Source organism: Callospermophilus lateralis, chromosome 1, assembly GCF_048772815.1.
Source record: "Callospermophilus lateralis isolate mCalLat2 chromosome 1, mCalLat2.hap1, whole genome shotgun sequence".
NCBI lineage: Eukaryota > Metazoa > Chordata > Mammalia > Rodentia > Sciuridae > Callospermophilus > Callospermophilus lateralis.
In genome coordinates this window covers 126535610-126554307 of record NC_135305.1, presented here as the reverse complement: position 1 = coordinate 126554307, position 18698 = coordinate 126535610, and the positions used below count along the sequence as shown (strand labels likewise).

At 49.2% G+C, this 18698-nt stretch overlaps 1 protein-coding gene across 4 annotated transcripts in view; it reads right to left on the bottom strand.

The window, feature by feature from the left end:
* The window catches only part of Ankle2 (ankyrin repeat and LEM domain containing 2), a 30921-nt gene extending 18183 nt beyond the window's left edge, over positions 1-12738 (bottom strand). For 2 of the 4 annotated variants that reach the window (XM_076838528.2, XM_076838554.2), the window contains exons 1-5: positions 12509-12738; positions 8951-9421; positions 8377-8583; positions 7160-7353; positions 6871-7059 (exon numbers count right to left, since the gene is read on the bottom strand). In XM_076838528.2, the coding sequence (XP_076694643.2) occupies positions 6871-7059; positions 7160-7353; positions 8377-8583; positions 8951-9421; positions 12509-12689 (1242 nt within the window). In that variant the 5' untranslated portion in view covers positions 12690-12738. The remainder of the gene's footprint in view (positions 1-6870; positions 7060-7159; positions 7354-8376; positions 8584-8950; positions 9422-12508) is intronic. The other 2 variants (XM_076838544.2, XM_076838536.2) reach the window with 2 other exon arrangements.
* Positions 12739-18698: the final 5960 nt, after the last annotated feature.

Below are 18698 nucleotides of genomic sequence, written 5' to 3'. Positions count from 1 at the left end.
CCCTGCTAACTCAAGGTCACGGGCAGGAAATCAGATTGGTACCACCGGAGAAAATTGTGCCTATTTGTCACTGGATATGAGCAATCGCCCCACTTTGGAATTAAGCATAGAAGGTAAATCTATTGTGGGATTGCTGGACACAGGAACAGATCATAGTATCATAGCCCTTAAGGACTGGTCTAGGGGATGGCCAGTGCAGGCTTCTGATCAATCCTTAAGAGGACTTGGATATGCCCAAGCCCCTCAAATCAGCTGTAGACATCTATCTTGGAAGGACTCGGAAGGACACGATGGTACCTTTCAGCCTTATGTACTTGATTTACCTATTTCTTTATGGGGCCGTGATCTGATGAAAGACATGGGGTTCACTCTTAGTAATGACTATTCCCCAGTGTCTCAACATATCATGCAAAATATGGGGTATAAGCCAGGTCTAGGACTGGGAAGGCACCTACAGGGACGTAAGCATCCTGTGCAAGGTCATCAAAAGCTTAACAGGTTTGGTCTGGGTTTTTCCTAGGGGCCACTGGGGCTCAAATACCCATAACATGGCTCACCGAGGAGCCTGTTTGGGTGCCTCAGTGGCCTCTTCCCTCGGTTAAACTGGCAGCAGCCCATGATCTAGTCAAAGAACAACTTGATTTGGGTCACATCCAACCTTCTACTTCTCCATGAAATACTCCCATATTTGTCATTAAGAAAAAATCAGGGAAGTGGCGCCTACTGCATGATCTACGAGCAGTTAATGCTCAGATGCAGCTTATGGGGCCCATTCAAAGAGGGCTGCCTCTGCTCTCCTCTGTTCCTCAAGGCTGACATATAATTGTTATTGACATTAAAGACTGTTTCTTTTCCATTCCTTTGCATCCTAAAGATTCCCAACGTTTTGCTTTCACCCTTCCCTCGTGTAATCATGAGGAACCAGATCAAAGGTTTGAGTGGGTGGTGTTGCCACAGGGGATGGCTAACAGTCCCACGATGTGCCAGATGTATGTGGGGAAGGCACTCGCACCTCTCAGACATAAGTATTCCTCCACCAAGATCATTCACTATATGGATGATGTGTTATTGGCCGCAAAATTAGAACAGACAGTTTATGAGGCTTATAAAGAACTCGTGATGCTGTTGGCTCAACATGGACTGCACATCGCACCTAAAAAGGTTCAAACGGGGGATTCTATCAGGTTCTTGGGAGCGACAATTGGGTATGACAAATTAAAACCACAAAAAATTACCATCAGGACTCAAGATCTCCAAACTCTAAATGATTTTCAAAAATTGCTGGGAGATATTAATTGGATAAGAGGATATTTACATATTCCTAATATTGTGCTCCAGCCTTTGTATGCTACTCTTAAGGGTGATCCAGATCTTGCTTCCCCTCGTCGCCTCACTACTGAGGCTAGAGCGGCCCTTATAGAAGTAGAACAAGCTATACAGCAGGCCACTCTATGCAGGCTCCAGAGTGATAAACCTTTCCAGTTATGTGTGCTTGCCACTATGCGGCAGCCTACTGGAGTACTGTGGCAAGATGGGCCTTTACTATGGATCCACCCACATGTATCCCCAGGAAAATCCTTAGAATATTATCCTGATGCTGTTGCAGCATTGGCACTTAAAGGGATTCAACAAAACATTCAATTTTTCGGCCAATCACCTTCTTCTCTTATCATACCCTACACTAAAGCTCAACTTAATGTTTTATGTGCTACTCTAGACAACTGGGCTATTCTGTGTTGCTCGTTTCAAGGGAGTATTGATAATCACTACCCTTCTCATCCATTACTCCATTTTGTTAAAGAACATCCCATCATTTTCCCTAAGGTAACTTCATCCAGTCCAATTCCGGGGGCTGTTAACATTTTTACTGATGGTTCCAAGTCTGGAATGGGAGCTTACGTAATTAATGACTCTCCCCCTATCCAACATCAATTTGCTCCTGGAAATCCACAATGGGTAGAACTACAAATTGTTATTGAAGTTTTTAAACAGTGTTCTTTTCCTTTTAATCTTATTTCAGACTCCAGCTATGTGGTACAAGCACTAAAAGTCCTGGAGGCCGTGGGAACTATTAGTGATGCCCACAATGTGTCTGTTTACTTTACTCAGCTTCAACAGCTTATCTCTAACCGCACTGCTTCTTTTTATCCAATGCATATCAGGGCTCACACCTCTCTTCCTGGTCCGTTATCCCAAGGTAATGCCTGTGCGGACTTAGCCACTAGAAGTCAATTGATATGCTTGGCTTCCTCCTTAGAGGGGGCTAAATTGTTTCACCAAAACTTCCATGTTAATGCATTAACGCTGCGCAGGCGTTTTTCCATTTCAAGAGCGGATGCTCGGCAGATAGTATTGCAATGTCCCCATTGTGTCACATTTCTTCATCCCCCTAATTATGGAGTAAACCCACAGGGATTAAAGCCATTGGTTGTTTGGCAAATGGATGTGACACATATACCTGACTTTGGTAACCTTAAGTATGTACATGTTTCCGTTGATACATGCTCTGGAATTATCCATGCTTCTGCTTTATCGGGAAAAAAGGCACGTAATGTCATTACTCACTGTTTAGAGACATGGGCAACATGGGGTGCACCTGCATCCCTTAAGACTGATAATGGACCTGCTTATACTGGCAAACAATTTACAGCTTTTTGTTCTACTATGGGAGTGCAACTTACTCATGGTTTACCTTATAATCCTCAAGGACAAGGCATTGTTGAGCGTGCTCATCGCACCTTAAAGGAAACTTTACAAAAACAAAAAGGGGGAATAGGAGCTGAACACACTCCTAAAGAACGCCTGTCCTTAGCTCTCTTTACCATTAATTTTTTGAATTTGGATATTCATGGTCGCTCTGCGGCCGATAGACATGTGTCCCCTCAGCCCTCTGTGATTGGCTATGTTAAGTGGAAGGATGTTCTTACGGGCCAATGGAACGGCCCTGACCCCGTGCTGACATGTGCACGAGGATCTGTATGTGTTTTTCCCCAGGATCGTACGGAACCGTTGTGGGTCCCTGAACGCTTGACAAAAAGAGTCTCGACATCAGCTGACCAGCAACAAGAGATACCACAGCAATCCTGTGATGAGGATCTTCATTCTGCTAAGTGCTCTGGCTCTGGTGCTGGTGCCGATGGCACAGGCGACACCAATGCGGTGGTGGGCAGTGGCACGGGCCTGGCCAATGCCGATGCCGGTTCATGGTAATTCTAATGTCCTCCCCACTCTTTTTTCTACCTCATGTGAGATGTCTGCTCCCTGTGCCTCTCCTAGAGGGGACATGGAGAAAATTTTTAATCAATCTCAAGTTAATCTTACAGGAGTTTTTTGTTTCAGCCTTAGAAACGCTAATTACATTAGCCTTAAGACCAAAAATTTGACTAACTGGGAGGAGCCATTACGGTCCAATCAGGTCTCAGGAAGCATTATCAGTGCTGTATTGAACAAAGTAGCTTCGGGGAAGCAATCAGGCTCAGGGACCCCCGCAAACAGCAGCTCTGCTCTCAACATAACTACCTTGGCTATTATCTCCGAGGTACTAATCCCAGTGCCTCCTTCTTCTAGTAGTATTTATAAGGCCACTCATTTTAAGGCCTCTCCTTACTGTTCCCCTAATCTTGGTTTCCCCCCAACATTTACGCCTTGTCAGGATCATTCTTGGGAGAAACATCAAGTTGCTAAAGGTTTCTCCCTTTCCCCCTCTCTTAAGAGGTATGTTTATAACTTTAACAATAGTGCCAGCTCCTCTACAGGAGTAGGTTGGTCCTGGTTTCAGTGGCTGATTTCCAATAAAAAGGGGGCTTCAGCCGATATTTCTGCATTGGCTCAGTTGCTAGGAGCCAAAAGTTGGCTGGCTAATATTTCTGGTACTGTTAGGAAAAGTAAACAAGGTAATAGACTTACATCTGTTTCATTCAACTCTCTGTTGTATAATGCCACATTGCCTCCTGCAATGGTCTGTGTCCAATCCCCCTTCTTATTCCTTTTGGCTGAGGCCACCTCATCGGGCATGCTGGATTGTTCTCATACTACCTGTCTCTTATCTGAGTGTTGGAATGGTTCCTGGACTGTAGCAGTGGTTATAAAAATTCCAACTTTTGTCCCAATCCCGGTCACTGCGGATCCTGATAAATTCCCTATTGTTGAGCTACTTAGAATCCACAGAGATTTTGGAATCACAGCGGCTATAGTGACAGCCGTGGCGATATCTGCTGCTACAGCGGTTACGGCCGGAATGGCTATGGCCAATCAAGTACAAACTGCTGCCACCATTAATCAAGTTATCCAACAAACTTCCACTATACTTGAATCCCAAAATACAATTAATCAACATATTTTGTCAGGGATTTTAGCTGCCAACCAAAAAATAGATTTACTCCAAACTCAGGTAAAAAAATTGGCTGACTTAGTACTTTTGAGTTGTGTTGACCAACGTACACATTTTTACATAACCTCTGTCAGATTTAATGATTCCAGAAATGCTTCCCGCATCATTGGCGAATATTTGGCTGGAAATTGGTCCATGAAAGCGGAAGACATGATCCAGTCTCAACTAACCCAGATAGCTGTCTTGAATAACACCCGTGTTGATCCCATGACTTTGGGTCAATTCACCGATTGGATATCTTCTGCTTTTTCCTTTTTTAAAGAGTGGGTGGGGGTAGACATTTTTGGTGCAATGTGTTGCTTCGGTATGTTTCTCTGTTTGTGGTTTCTCTGTCGCCTCAAGGCCCGCAATGCTCACGATAAGGCTATGATCATCCAAGCTCTTGCAGCTTTAGAAAATGGCAATTCACCTCAAGTCTGGCTTGCGCAGCTTAAACAATAAATCTTTGACATGGTCGTTGCACCCCAAGTTGTTATAACATTGCACTGGGATCGACATGTCTTTCCTCGTTATTCTCTTAGTGTTGGAAAGCCCTTGCACTCTGCCGGTCTTGCTGCCATTGCACACAGGTGGGTTTCCACACTAATGCTTCTCTATCGCCTTAAAGTCCGTGCCTTTCTTTCAGGGTGCTGTCAACTCGTTTGTCATTGTGTACAGCCACAGAACAGCCTCAGCTGTCCCCCTTCGTCCACCTTCATCACGATGCAGGATGCGAGGCAAAGCACTGCACTTGAGTGATCCCTCAACGGACCTCAAGGAAAGCATGTCCTATTGCATGCGGGTTTGACGTCCACACCCCCGCCCTACGAAAAAAGGCGTCGGCTGATATGGGGTCAGGTCTGGGGAAGGCGCCTCCTTAGGACTGAACCATACATTGCAGCCACTTCTACACAGTAGGATAGGACCTCTACTTTCGCCTGCATTGTTTTATAAATTAGAAGGGGGAACTGTAGTAAGCCATTGTTGTAAATTGTGGCCGCCATTAGAAGATGGTGCCGGCTTCCACTGTGGCCTGTGATAAATCAAATTCCTTTGTGGAGAGTTGGCACGCTATCTCTTGCCACCATATAAGAAAGACCCACGCGGCGGTTTAAGATTGGTACGTGGGAGGCTTTATTAGGCTGTGCTTGGGCCCTCGAGAAGGAAGAAGAAAAAAAAAAGGGAGTCACTAAAAGATACTTAAATCAAGGCCTGAATAAACTGCTGAAAGAAGATTCCTGAGTTGCGTCTTCCTTGCGGGCAAGGGGTCGCGACAGTTTCACTAATTTCTTGGGGGTTTACTAAGTTGTTGAGGTTGGCCTTGAACTTCTCATCATCCTGCCTCAGCCTCCCTAGTCACTAGGATCATTGAAGTGTGCCACCATGACTAGCTCTGTTAGTTCTAACACAGACATTTTCTATGAATTTTGCATGATCCTTTAGAAACAAACAGATGGCTTAGCACAGTGGCCACACCTATAACCCCAGCTACCCAGAAGGCTGAAGCAGGAGGCTCGCCAAGTCCAAGGCCAGCCTTAGCAACTTAAGAAGATTCTGTCTCAAAATTAAATTAAATTAAATTTAAAAGTCTGGGAGTGTAGCTCAGTGGTATAGTGCTTGTCTAGCTAGCTTGGAGTCCTGGGTTCGAATCCTAGTATTGCTAGGTGTTTTCTGTGGGACACAAAGCCCTACACAGCTGTGCAGACTGGCTGTGGGTGGTAGTACATAAATGTGATGCCTCTGCTCAGTTTACTACTAGTTCAGCACACTTTTATTATATCCATTCTTTCCTGTTCCATGTTTGCTACTACTTTTTTGAAACCACCTATGATATTGTGACTTACAGTAGTCCCTTGATGGCCTCCTGAGATTGATCCTCCCCACAAGACACTAAAACACTTGAATGCTCAAGTCCTTATATACAACAGCACACACTTTAAATAACCTCTACTCACTTATAATCCCCAACGCAGGGTAAACCTGTGCTAACAGCTGCTGTACTACACCACTTAGGAAACAAGGAAAAGAACCTGCACAAGACGCTGTCACAAAGCCACACCCATCACCATGTCCTCCTGCAGTTCTACCCAGGACACTCCCAACTGCCAGGCTCTGCTGGGAGTTCCGGCCCTGGCTCCAACCTGCCACTGGATGCTTTCATGCAGATAAACTCATTTCAAGATCCCTTCCTCACACCTTACGCAGTCACCAGAATTTATGCCTTTGGAATTTTGTGACCCCACAGGCAACACACCTCACACAACATTCAGTGAGGAGGAGGAGGACACACATAGGACACTAGAACACAAAGCAGAAAACCTCCTTCACTCTACACAGGCACACCTGGGCCATGCCACACCAGGCCCTGGGAGGCTCCTGTGGGAAGGGCCTTGCCTTCTCAACCCACCCCCTAAGCACTCTGTCCACCAGAGCTGCTTGCTCTCCAGGGCCCAGCACACTGTGCAGAAAGCAAGTCTGCCTGAGGCTGAAGCAGCACTCACCACTTTGTCCGGGGTGTTCAGATACAAGTCCACGATGTAGCGGATGCGCTTCTGCAGCATACTCTGGTCATCGTCCGGGTACATAAGCCGCATGAACTCGGGGTTTTCCAGTGTTTCCAACGTCAGCTGGCAGACAGAAGCCTGATTCTCTTTGGCAGCAACATGCATGACATTGTACCTACACCCTTCCTGAAAGACAAATGCACACTGCAAGCCCCATTGATTTCAAATGGTCTTTGTCATAAGTGCGGTGACCACATGGCAGAAGAGAAGCTGAAAGCTGACTCACCTGCACAATGGTTGGATTGTCCCCTGAGCCAATCAGATACCGGGGGTTGCTCCAGATAAGATCAGAAAAGGTGTCCTCCTCCCCCTTCTCCACAGCTTTCCGCAGCTTGGCAGTGAGGTCCTGAGTGCGGGGGTTTTTGTAGCTGTTTGCTCGCTCCTTGTTTACTGTTTCTGGTTCAGATAAGCACAGACCATCTGCCATCGGGACACAGAAGTGAAGGACACTCACTACACCTCCTCACCACTCTCTGTGCTGCAATGTGTGACCTCCCAGGCAGTGTGGCAGCCTCAGGAGGGACAGGCGAGAAGCAAGGAAAGCTGTGGGTGTGCTGCAGCTAACCAAGGGCAGCACCTGTGCACTGTGCTCATGCACAGACCCACCAACCAAGTCCAGCCAGGAGTGGCTGTGTGAATGACATGTCCTTTAGTGCGATCTGAACAAAACAGTGAATAAATTAACCAGGCAGCTTGGCAGGTGGAGCAGGATCAGCAGCCTCGAACTGCTATGACTTCCAGCACGCAAGAATTTCCAGAAAGGGGGGCTCCACATATGGTTTCTATAAGTCTAATCACAACACCTGAGAATGTCTTAAATGTCTTTCAGCCGAACTCTCACAACTGTGAGGAGTGGACTGTGTAAGGCTAAGCAAGGGAAAAGAGAATAGTCAACAGAAAGGCCCTTGACTGAAGACCAGCCCTTCCCGACAGGGCGACTTCCCTCCAGAACACAGCCAGTGGGGAAGCCCAGAAAAATGCACAGAAGAGGGAACCAAAGCCAAGGAGGTAAGGAGAGCCAAGGCCAGGCCTCTCAAACAGATCCCAGCTCTTAGCAGGGCGCAGGTGTGGTCAGACTTCTGGTTCCCCCAGGGGAGCCCATCTTATGCTCCGAGAAGCAGGTGAGGTTTCAGATGGGTTTGCAGACTGTCTCAGAGAGACCTGGACCCTGCTGGCAGCGGGTGGACAAAGCACACATGGAAGGGCCAATAGAAGTCTTCTTGCCAAGTCCTGGCCTGTCTACTCCAGACCCCAGGAGGCTTCCAAGGTCCCACCCTGCCTTCCAAACCTCCTGACCAAGCCCTGAGACTCTCCCCTTTTGTTGCCCCACTGCAGGGGCCTCTGCTCACACCAGACTTCTCCCACAAACGGAGAGAATAAGATGCCATCTGTCAGAAGGAGGGCACAAGGCATCTTGGGGAGCCTGATGGTAGCATGATTTACCTTTCAACCCACCACTGCTGAGGAGTGGCGCTGCCCGCACAGGGGACAGCGGTGACGAAGCTCTGCTTGGAGAAGGGAAATAGTCACAAATTCCTCTAGCAAATTTCTCAGCATCTTCTCTAGTTGGAAAAGCTTTAAATCGGGACCCTTTGATCATTTTGACAGCTTGCAATGCCTCCTTTTTATCTTCATAAACATGGATCTTTTCTGGGTGGGAAAAGCAACAAAACAATTAGCAACAAGAAACTGGAGCTTTGTCGCTTTATCACACCTGGGCCAACTGTTGACTCAAACAGTGTTACCCAGTCTCCTGATTTTACTCTCACAGTTCAGATTTTTAAGCTTGCAAGAGCGGCTCAGCTAGCAAAGAGAACCACATTAATAAATTTGATTATATATATCTGTACAAAGCACGATATTATTGTATACCTATTATGTAACTTCATATCTTATGATACTACACTGTACCAAAACATGAATTTCAATATTAAAGATCTAAACTAAAAAGGTTGGACAGTTTTTTTAATTTGTAACTTTGAATTTTCAGGGCACCCCATCCTGACGGCCCCATTACCATTTCTCACTGGGCCGTCCTCATACACTGGGCACACTCCGTAGTACAGGGATGGCTCCTTAGAGGGCGTTGCTCCAGCCTGGTGGGTGTCACTCCTGAGGGAGGCACCTAGGGGCTCTGGGCGTGCCTTGGATGCCACAGCTTCCTCCTCTGGCGGATTCAAGCCCACACTGTAATTAAAATCTCTGTCTTCAGAAAAACTGGCCTGCACAGTCAGGTTTCCTTCAGCAGATGGCAGAGTCCTCTGTGTGTCCTGGCTGAGTGCTACAGCTGTCTCCCTGAGGTTGGGAAGAGAGGCAGGCAGCACTCCACCTTGCTCTAGTAAAGCCTGAGCCAATTTCTTTTCAAAAATGAACCTTGTGGTTGATGTAATGGGGCCACATTTCAATCCAGCTCTGAAGACTTCTTCTCTGAGGTCATCTGGACTCAGGAGTTTTAACCGAGCCAAAACAGCATCCATTGTCATGTCACCTAGGTCCAAAATAACAAGTCAACCTGCTGGGCAGAGCAGGTCCCACTTTCCACACCATGTGTCCTTACTCTAAAGCCATCTTCTCAGCTTGGGCTGGCAGTCTGAGGGAGGTCTGTCCTCTGCAGGCAGGCAAGCCTCACCACAGGACTGAACCCCTCCTGAAACCTCCTGCTGCAAGCCTGGGCAGGTCATGCCAACACTTAGCCTCAGCTTCCTCACCAACAAAATGGTGAGGATGGATCTATCCTCAGGCTATAGGGAGAACATGCAGTACTGCACACAAAGTCTGTCCCACTGGGTCCGACAGTGATAGATTATTCCTATTAGGAGACATAAGGGTCTGCTCCTGTGTATAGAGAAACTCCTGGCTACCTATAAGGTGGGGGAACCAAGTGGAAGAAAAGTTTTAACTTTTGGAAACACGTCTGGGATTCCCACACTCAAGTAACCAAATGAAAAGATGATAGAGATGCTCACACAGAACACAAACCAAACAAAGCTAACACTGCAAATGGATAATGTGAGAGTAGGGAGAACCAACCCAAGTGACTCTTGAAGACAGCATGGTGACCTTTAAAGACAAGCAGCACTTCGGCAATCATACAATCCAGTCAGCTGGAGGTTCCCCAGTAGTGTAGAGCAGCACTGTGAAGCTACTTTATGTGTACTTGGGCACAGACTGTGGCTAATGAGAGGCAGACTTCTCACTGACAGAGAAAGGAAGGGGTCAGTAAACCACTCCTGGAAGGGCCCGTGAGAAGGCACCCAAGACTTTGCTAGCCAGAGAGCCTCTCCAGCACTCAAGAACAGCCACAGGTGACAAGTAAAGGAAAGGGCAGGACTTTACTCACAAGACAGGTGGAGGCCACAGGTTGCTGACCCTTGGCTAGAACAACTTAGTGCTGCTACATTGGAATTGGATGAAGCAGTATGACCTCACTGGTCTTAGACAAAGACATGAGAAATTGAGTTAGATCTGTAGACTGGATGATAGTGATCCATCAATGTTAATTTCCTGATTTTCATACTCGTATGTGGTCATCCAAGATACTAACATTTAGGGAATCAAATAGAATAGTGTGCACAGTTACTTCCACTTTTTATCTTCAAATAATTATAGACCCATAAGAAGTTATAAAAATCATACAGAAAGATCCTGAGGACCCCTTACTCACATTTCTCCAAGGCTGACACTTGCCTATCACATGTACAGATTTGTGTACCTACCACCATGAGAACTTATCCCACAATCACCAAAGATCACTCTCCTGCACCTTATGGTGACATTCAGTCTTGCCCACTGTCCTAGGATCTGGCAACCAACCTCTTCTCTATCACTCTGAGTAGTGCACTTTAAGAATGTTACATAAATCATTTTGGAAAGACCTTCTGAGTGGCCTTACTCAGTACAACACCCCTGAGGCCAACACAGATCATGCCACGGGCCCTGCTAAGGCATACCCCTGATGTGAACATGCTAGTTTATTAAACCATTTACCCTTTGAGGGACATGTGGGTCATTTCTGGTCTTGGGCAATTACAAATTGCATATGGATTTTTATGTGAAAATAAGCTTTCAATTATCTAGGACAAATGCATGAGTGCAGGGCAGATTTAACTTTCTGGAGAAACTGCCAGACTGATTCCTACAGGGACGGTACTACTGAATACTCCACCAGCAGCATATGGGACCCAGCTTCTTAACACCTCTGCCATTTTGGAACTACCTATATTTTTTATTTTAGCCATTTCAGTATGTGTGTAGTGATATTGCATTTCAGATTTAACTCATATTTCCCTACCAGCTGGCAATACTGAACATCTTTTCACAAGAGTTAAGTTGGTGTGTACTAAGTCTATAATCTTTTATACAATTGATATAATTTCAAATTTAAACAAAGTTTTAAAAACAACACAAATCTTTGAACTTGTTAACCTCCTGCCTCAGTCTATCCAGTTGCTAGGATTACAAATGTACACTACTGTGCCCGCCCAACTTCTGCCACTTCTGCCAATTTTTAAAATTAATTAAAAAAAAGACATTCAGACTCCCACCTCTCAGCTCTATACCTTACTAGCAACACATGGGGTTTTCTTCACTGTCTGGTTACCAATCTGTGTCCTGTTCAGAGTTTGTGGCAATATTGAGTGTAAATGGACAAATCAGGGTTCCACTTATAAAAGATGCCCCTGATACCTCCTTAAGGGGCTGAGAGAAGGTAAAATTCGACAGGATGGAAGGCACAGAGCCCAGTGTCCACAGGCCTACATCCCATCAGGCTGCTGCTCAGCAGTATCCTGACCCTCCTGGAGCCTTTCTTCAGCTGCAAATCCAGTATGTGAGAAATAAAATAACCCTTCAGCATCCCTTCAGCGCTTAGGTCTAAAGTGGCCTGTCATCAGCCGTTTACTGCCAAGTGTCCCCTATCAGAGTAAACAACTCAGGAAGATGTCAGACTTTGCGGGGTGGATCTGTGTGTGTAAATAAAACACGTTCCCTGATGAATGCAGGACACACCACCTGGCAAGCAGTGGACTGCAGTAGAGGAGGCAGGCGACAGCCAAAAGAGGGCCACCTGGGGTTCCACTAAGAAACTCCCAAATCCGCTGGGGCAGCCTGCGAGAACTCCAGCCTTACAGCCGATCCACTGTGCACACACTGGGGACTCCAGGTCTCTCCAGATCTCCCCGCGCAATAGCGGGCTGAGAACCGGAGCTGTGCCCACCCAGCTCTCACCGAACCTCGCTGACGAAGCCCCCCACTTCCCACCTCGCCGCCGGCCCGGGGTGCGCCAGACACGCCCTCACCCGCGCACGAGCCCCGCGCCGCCGCGACTCGCCAGCTCTGCTCCTCGACGTCTCCGGATGCCCTCATCTCGGGCACTTCCAGGCGCCGCGCCGGGCTCCACTTCCCTAACCCGCCGCGGAGCCCCAGGCCATATGGCGCCGGCCTCCCGCCGCGCAGCCCCGCCCCGCTCCCGCAACCTCCTCCAGCTCCAGCCCGCAACTCTTGGGGGCCAGCGGCCCCCGGAGGCCGCCCCGCCCGCCTCGCGACGGCCGCGGTCCCACCGGCAACTGCGCCTTACCTGCTCCGGGGGCCGGGGCCGCGCAGGGCGGCGGGGTCGGAGTCCCGCCGCGGCCCAGGCCCCTCGGCCGCTTCTCCAGCCGTCGCACCAGCCAGCGCACCGCGAGGAGCAGCACCGAGGCACCCAGCAGCTCCCAGGCCAGCGCCGCCCACTCGGCTGCCGCTAGCCGCGGCCACAGCATCGCCGCCGCCCGGCCGAGCCGCGCGGGTCCTGCGGCACCTCCTTAGCGCCCAGCGGCGCCGCGCCGAGTCAGGCCCCCGGCTGCCCGCGCCCCGCCTGCGCCGCGCTCCCCCCGGGGAGTGGGACGGGGGCCCCTCCCAATCCAGCGGCTCCAGCTCGGGGCAGGTTGGGGCTGGCTAGCGGCCCCGGCTCCGGGCGGCTGCGGGGACTGACTCAGGCAGTGGCGTAGGCAGCAGCTCAGGCAGCGTCGCGGGCGGCCGCGGGGACCTGACTCGCAGCCACGCTCGGCTGGGCGGGGTCGGGCGCAACGCCCAGGGCGGCCGCCGGGAGGCGCTTCAACCCAGGCTGCTCCAGTGGTCCGGGTGCAAGTGTCAGGAGCGCCAGAGCCGGAGTCGGAGAAGCCTTTACGAGGCCCTCCAGACCTGAGGGCAGGCGAGTGCCCGGGAGCGGAGGGGGGATTGGGACCCGGAGAGTCTAGGCGGGCTGTCAGGCGGGACGAGCCGGAAGGAGAGGGCAAGTGGCCACGCACGAGGGACAGGTGCGGTTTCAACGACAGCCGTGCAGGACGTGCCTGGCCCATCTCACGGCTGAACAGGAACTAGCCCGGTGTCCCTGAGGCCACAAGCTGTGGACAGCCGCGAGGGGTCCCGTTCCGCCGTCCCTCCACTCCCGGCAGCCGCGTCCCTCCCGGCAGCCCCGCACCCCCGCGCCGCCGTCCCCCCCCCCCCCCCCCGCAGTCCTGCCCCTTGTTGTCGGCCCTTCTGGGCCCTGCCCTTCTCAAACCCGTCAGGTGTGTACGAGATTGATTGATTGATTGATTGATTGATTGATTGATTGATTGATTGATTTTTATTGGTTGTTCAAAATATTACAAAGCTCTTGACATCTCATATTACATATATTAGAATCAAGTGGATTATGAACTCCCATTTTTACCCCCAAGTGTACGAGATTTATATAGAAACTTTTTGTGCCTGTGTTACTGGGGGATTCAACACAGAGGCGCTTTATCCCTAGTTCATTCATATATATATGTGTGTGTGTGTGTGTGTGTGTGTGTGTGTGTATATATATATATATATATATATATTATGAACTATATATATTAGTTCATAATATATATGTATTTTTGAGGCAGGATCTTGCTAAGCTGCTAAGGCTGGCCTTGAACTTGCAATCCTCCTGTCTCAGCCTCTTAAATAGCTGGAATTACAGGCGTGTACCACCACACCCAGCATGTATGTGTTTAATGGAAAATTTTAAGATATAATTGATGTCCTTGATTTAAAAAAAAATCTGAGCTAGGCACTGTGATGCACACTTGTAATTCCAGCAACTGGGTAGGTTGAGGCAGGAGGATGACAAGTTCAAGGCCAGCCTCAGCACTTAACAAGATACTGTCTCAAAAACAGCAGTTGATGGGGGGTGCCCTGGGGATGAAGCTTAGAATGAACCCCTGGGTTCAATAACGCGCACGTGCACACACACACACACACAGATTAAAGAAAAAAATCACTGAATGGTATTAACAGTTGATCGAACAACAAAGAAGAAAGGGTTAGTAAATTTGAAAAGAATGAAATGTGTTAAAATCACAATGAAATCAAGTGTGTGGCACATATCTGTAATTCCAGCCACTCAGGCTCAGGCAGATGGATCCAAATTTTGAGGCTAGCCTGGGCAATTCAGTAAGAGTCTCAAAATGAAAAAGTAAAAAGTCTTAAATATGTAGATGTAGCACAGTGGTAAAGTATCTCTGGATTTAATTCCCAGTATTGCCAAACACACACACACACACACACACACACACACACACACAATGGATACTGCTTTATACCTTCAAGAATAGCTAAAATTAAGAGAATGACAATATCAAATTTTATGAGGAATGTAGAAGGTTTGCAACTCTCAGACACTGTTAGTGGGAGTGTAAAGTGAGATAACCACTTTGCAGAAACTTTAAAGATGTCACTCTGTCCTTGTCTGAATGTTCATGTCCTCCAAACTTAATGTGTTGAAACCCTAACTCCCAAGGTAATGGTATCAGGATGTGAGGCCAGTGGAGGTGATCCCATCCTAGGGCAGAACCCCCATAAATAGGATTACAGCCCTTAGAAAAGGAGCCTAAGACCCCTAGCCTTTCCCAGCCCTTACGCATTCTGCGTCTACAGGTGTCTTGATATTGGACTTCGAGCCAAAGGAACTGAGAAGTTTCCCATTGTCTATAAGCCACACACCTTAGAGCACTTTGTTACAGTCCCTAGTCCCCGACCCAAGGAACCAAGACCACCTCCCTGTGGCTCCACAGTGCAGCCCTAGGAACTTACTCAGGAGTGAAAATGGAAATTAACAGAGGGTCATTTGAAAATGTCCATAGCAAAGTTATTCTAATAGCCTCAAAACTGGGAACACCCCAAATGTCATACATGGGTACACAGATTTGGAGTTGTCTTGTTAGTGTAGGACCACAAGGTAGTGCAGGCATAGGCAGAGCTTATGGTGGTGAGCCTCAGGACAGCAGTTGGCCCCAGTGGGGTGCTGACTGGAGCCTTGGGCCACTTGTTAGGGTTTATGGCACCATGACACACGTTTGTCAGACTCATAAAACCACATACTGAAAGGTGGTTTTTGATTTATGCCAACATTTTTTACAGAATGACGTTAGATGAAGCCTTACCATTTGGTACTATGCCCTTTTGTGTTCTGTTATGGTACTAGGGATCCATCCCAGGGGTGCTCCACCACTGAGCTACACCCCCAGCCTTACTCTTTGGACACAACCTTGCTGAGCTGCTGAAGGGGCTGTAGCTGGAGATCTCCCAGTTTCAGCCTGGGCGTGGCTAGGACCACAGGTGTGCATCGACTTGCCCACTCTAACACCCTCTTAGCTTTCCCGTGGTATGAAGTGGCCAGCTTTCCAAGAAAACCTCCTAGTGCCGGCAGCAGCAGGACAGCTCTCAGCCAGCACTGGCTTAGGGCGTGAGCTGCATGGCTGGGCAGTGGTGCTTGGGGTAGGTGTGTTGAGTGCGTTTCCAACTTACCTTCAACCTATAGTAGTTCATCGAGCAGCAGGTAACCCCACCCTAAGTTGGGGAGCATGGTACCGTGAGCGTGGCTGTCCCCAACATTTACCATTCAGCCTTTGTGACAGCACCAGGTCTCGCCAACCAGGCCTGGCCAGATCACCTGCCTTCTGGGTGACTTTAGGTGACAAACTCGATTCCTGTGGTGAAGCAGGAATGAGTACCTGTCTTGGAGGTGAGGCAGCGTGTGCCATGCCCTGGCCACAGAGCCTCTGTCCTGTGAAGCTGTCCTTGCTGGAGCCCGGCTGCCAGCTTGTATCCACACACAGGCCTCTCAGTGGGGCAGAGGTCTCCCAGTCACCCAGGATTCCTGGAGTGCCGAGAGAACCGTCGCGAGAATAAGCCACGGTGAAGAGATGTCCTCTGCAAGGAGCGCTGCCACAGGAAGGAGCAGATGCAAGTGGTGCCCAGCTCCTGGGCTGCTCCATGCAACAGGAGAGCCAGGGTCTTGTGCTCACGCTTCACAACAGCCGTGCCTGAGAGCCCACAGTGGTCCTCCTCCCCAGAGCTGTGAAGCCTCCCTCATCAGTTTTCTTACGCTTGACCTGCCATCGGCAAGACCAGTGTCTCATTGCAGTCACTTGAGTATGGGGTTTCTGACTGTACTGTCATGATGGGGTCCTGATGGCACCGTCTTCTCACTCCCACCCAGTGCCACCTACGTGCAGTTAACAGAAGGAGTCAGACGGTGGAGGTCAGGATCCCCAGGTAAGCTGCTCTGCTGCTGGCCTCCATCTACCATGAGGCAGAAGTGAGAGGATTTGCCCACCAGGTGGCGCTGGATCCCTATGGCTGAGCTGATGAAGCTTGGAAGAATGGCAGCCTTGGAGGAGCGGTTTGAGGTACTTCTCTCTTTCTTGGTGATAGTTTTCTGAACTCCTGCTTCACTTTGTCCCTGATGGGACGGGGCAGAGGCCCTGTGTGTCCTAGTGGCACGTGAAGATCTTGGTGAGGGGCTGTGCTGGGAGACAGGAGCTGCCTCCTTGGCCCAGACATTGCTGAGGACTTGGGGAGGCCCCGAGAAGTGCCCTGGAAAGGCCCATGGGGGCTGTGCATGCCACACAGATGGACCTGAAGGCTGGCCCATAGCCAGCTGTGGAGACACTATGGGGAAGAATGCTCCCGAGGCAGCTTCCCTTCATGATGTGACCTCAGAGCAGACTCAGGGAGGCTGGCACCATCAAAGGAAATGGCCCAGGTGGGCATAGTGCAACCGTGGACTGAGCCACACCAAGAACTTCCAGTGACCCTTCACAGCCCCAGGGTTTATGCTTTATAAGCCAAAGATATATATTCCAATTTAACCCTCACGATAAACTGAGGCAGGTGAGGCAAAGCAGTATTAATCCACGGGAGGTGGGGGGCTGCTTTGGAATAAGCTCTGGATCCGGGAACATCCAGTGACACCTTCCTCTCTCACTTTCAGCATGCTTTGCATTAGCTGGATTTCTCACATCTTATGGTAAGACTGGCAGGCACACAGAGCCAAGGAAATGACGCACTGAAGCAGGGCCCAAAATGCTAAGGTGGGTCCTGCAGGCGCTAAAGCACCTGTCCCATACATGGAGGCCAAAGGAAGCGCTCTGTGGGTTGGATGAAGGTGAGGCATCCAAGTACTGGGGAAAAGCACCTTGGTCTGTCCAGTCTGCATGCTGGGTGGTGCACACCTGTCATCCCTGTTGCTCGGGAGGCTGCAGCAGGAGGCCAGCAGGGCAACTGAACAAGACCCTCTCTCAAAGAAAGAAGGACTGGGGAAGTAGCCCAGTGGTAGAGCTCCATCCCAGGACCCCCTGCAAGTCTCTGGAAACCTCTGTGTTTGTGTGTTCAAAGGTTTCAGAAGAGACCTTTGAACACACAAACACACCTCCCTATGGACTGTCCCTTGACAGAACTCTGCCACACTTGAGGGTATTCAGATGCAACACTCAAAACTATTCTGCTGTGAAGGTGATGTTGCAGAGATTATGTGTGAGAAAGCCACAAGCCACTTGCTGCAATCCCAGGTGGAGGAGGACTAAATGGGAGGGTCTTTGGCTCAGCCTGCTAAGCTGCCCCGCCACCACACACAGCTCTGTCTTCAGAGAGGGGCCAATGCTCCAGATCCCCCTACTCTCGGGCTCCTGGAGGCACCATCTTCAGGCCTAACTTTAGCTGCAGATGGAGCATGGAAAAGCAGATGGCCTGCAGTCACTGGCCAGAGTGTGGTGGGCCAGGCTTGAGTCTGCTCCATCCTAAGGGTCGTGGGGATGGAGACAGTGTGCATTTGGGCCCCCTGGATAGTGAGACAAAGAATAGCACAGATGGCTTGTCAACAGTTTAAAGGAAAAATGCCTGGTATTAGAAACTGAATCCAGGCCAAGCGAGTGCTCTTACTGAGCTGCACCCCAGCTCTTGACAACACAGTTAACACCACCCCACTTCCAGGAGGAAGGACTTTGTCAAAGCACACTTACTCAGAGTCTGCGTCATTTGTCATTACAGGTTAGATGTGAAGAATCCCCCAAAAGCTCTTAAGTGAGGCAAGCAAGAATTTCCAGAGGTGAAATGATTAGATTTTAGGGTGAACCAATCGGCAGATTAATCCACTGATAAGGATTAACTGGGTGGCAGCCGTACGCAGGTAGGGTATGGCCATCCCTGACAGTCCCCTGCAAAGCCCACCAAAGTAAGTCCCACCAAAGCCCACTCCCACATCCTCACTGTAAGAGGCTGGACCACAGAGCAGCTATTTAACAAAGATTAATATGCCAACTAGTTCTGTGCCTGCTAATACTTATCAACTTTTTATACAGCTGGAAATAGTTCTGAATACATAAAACCCCTCATGGTCACTGCATACAGAAACAGTGCAACCTCAATGCCTAAAGAAGTTAAGGCAGAAAAGGTGGCCAGGGCATTGTTAGACTGCAGCACTGCAGTCAGCAGAC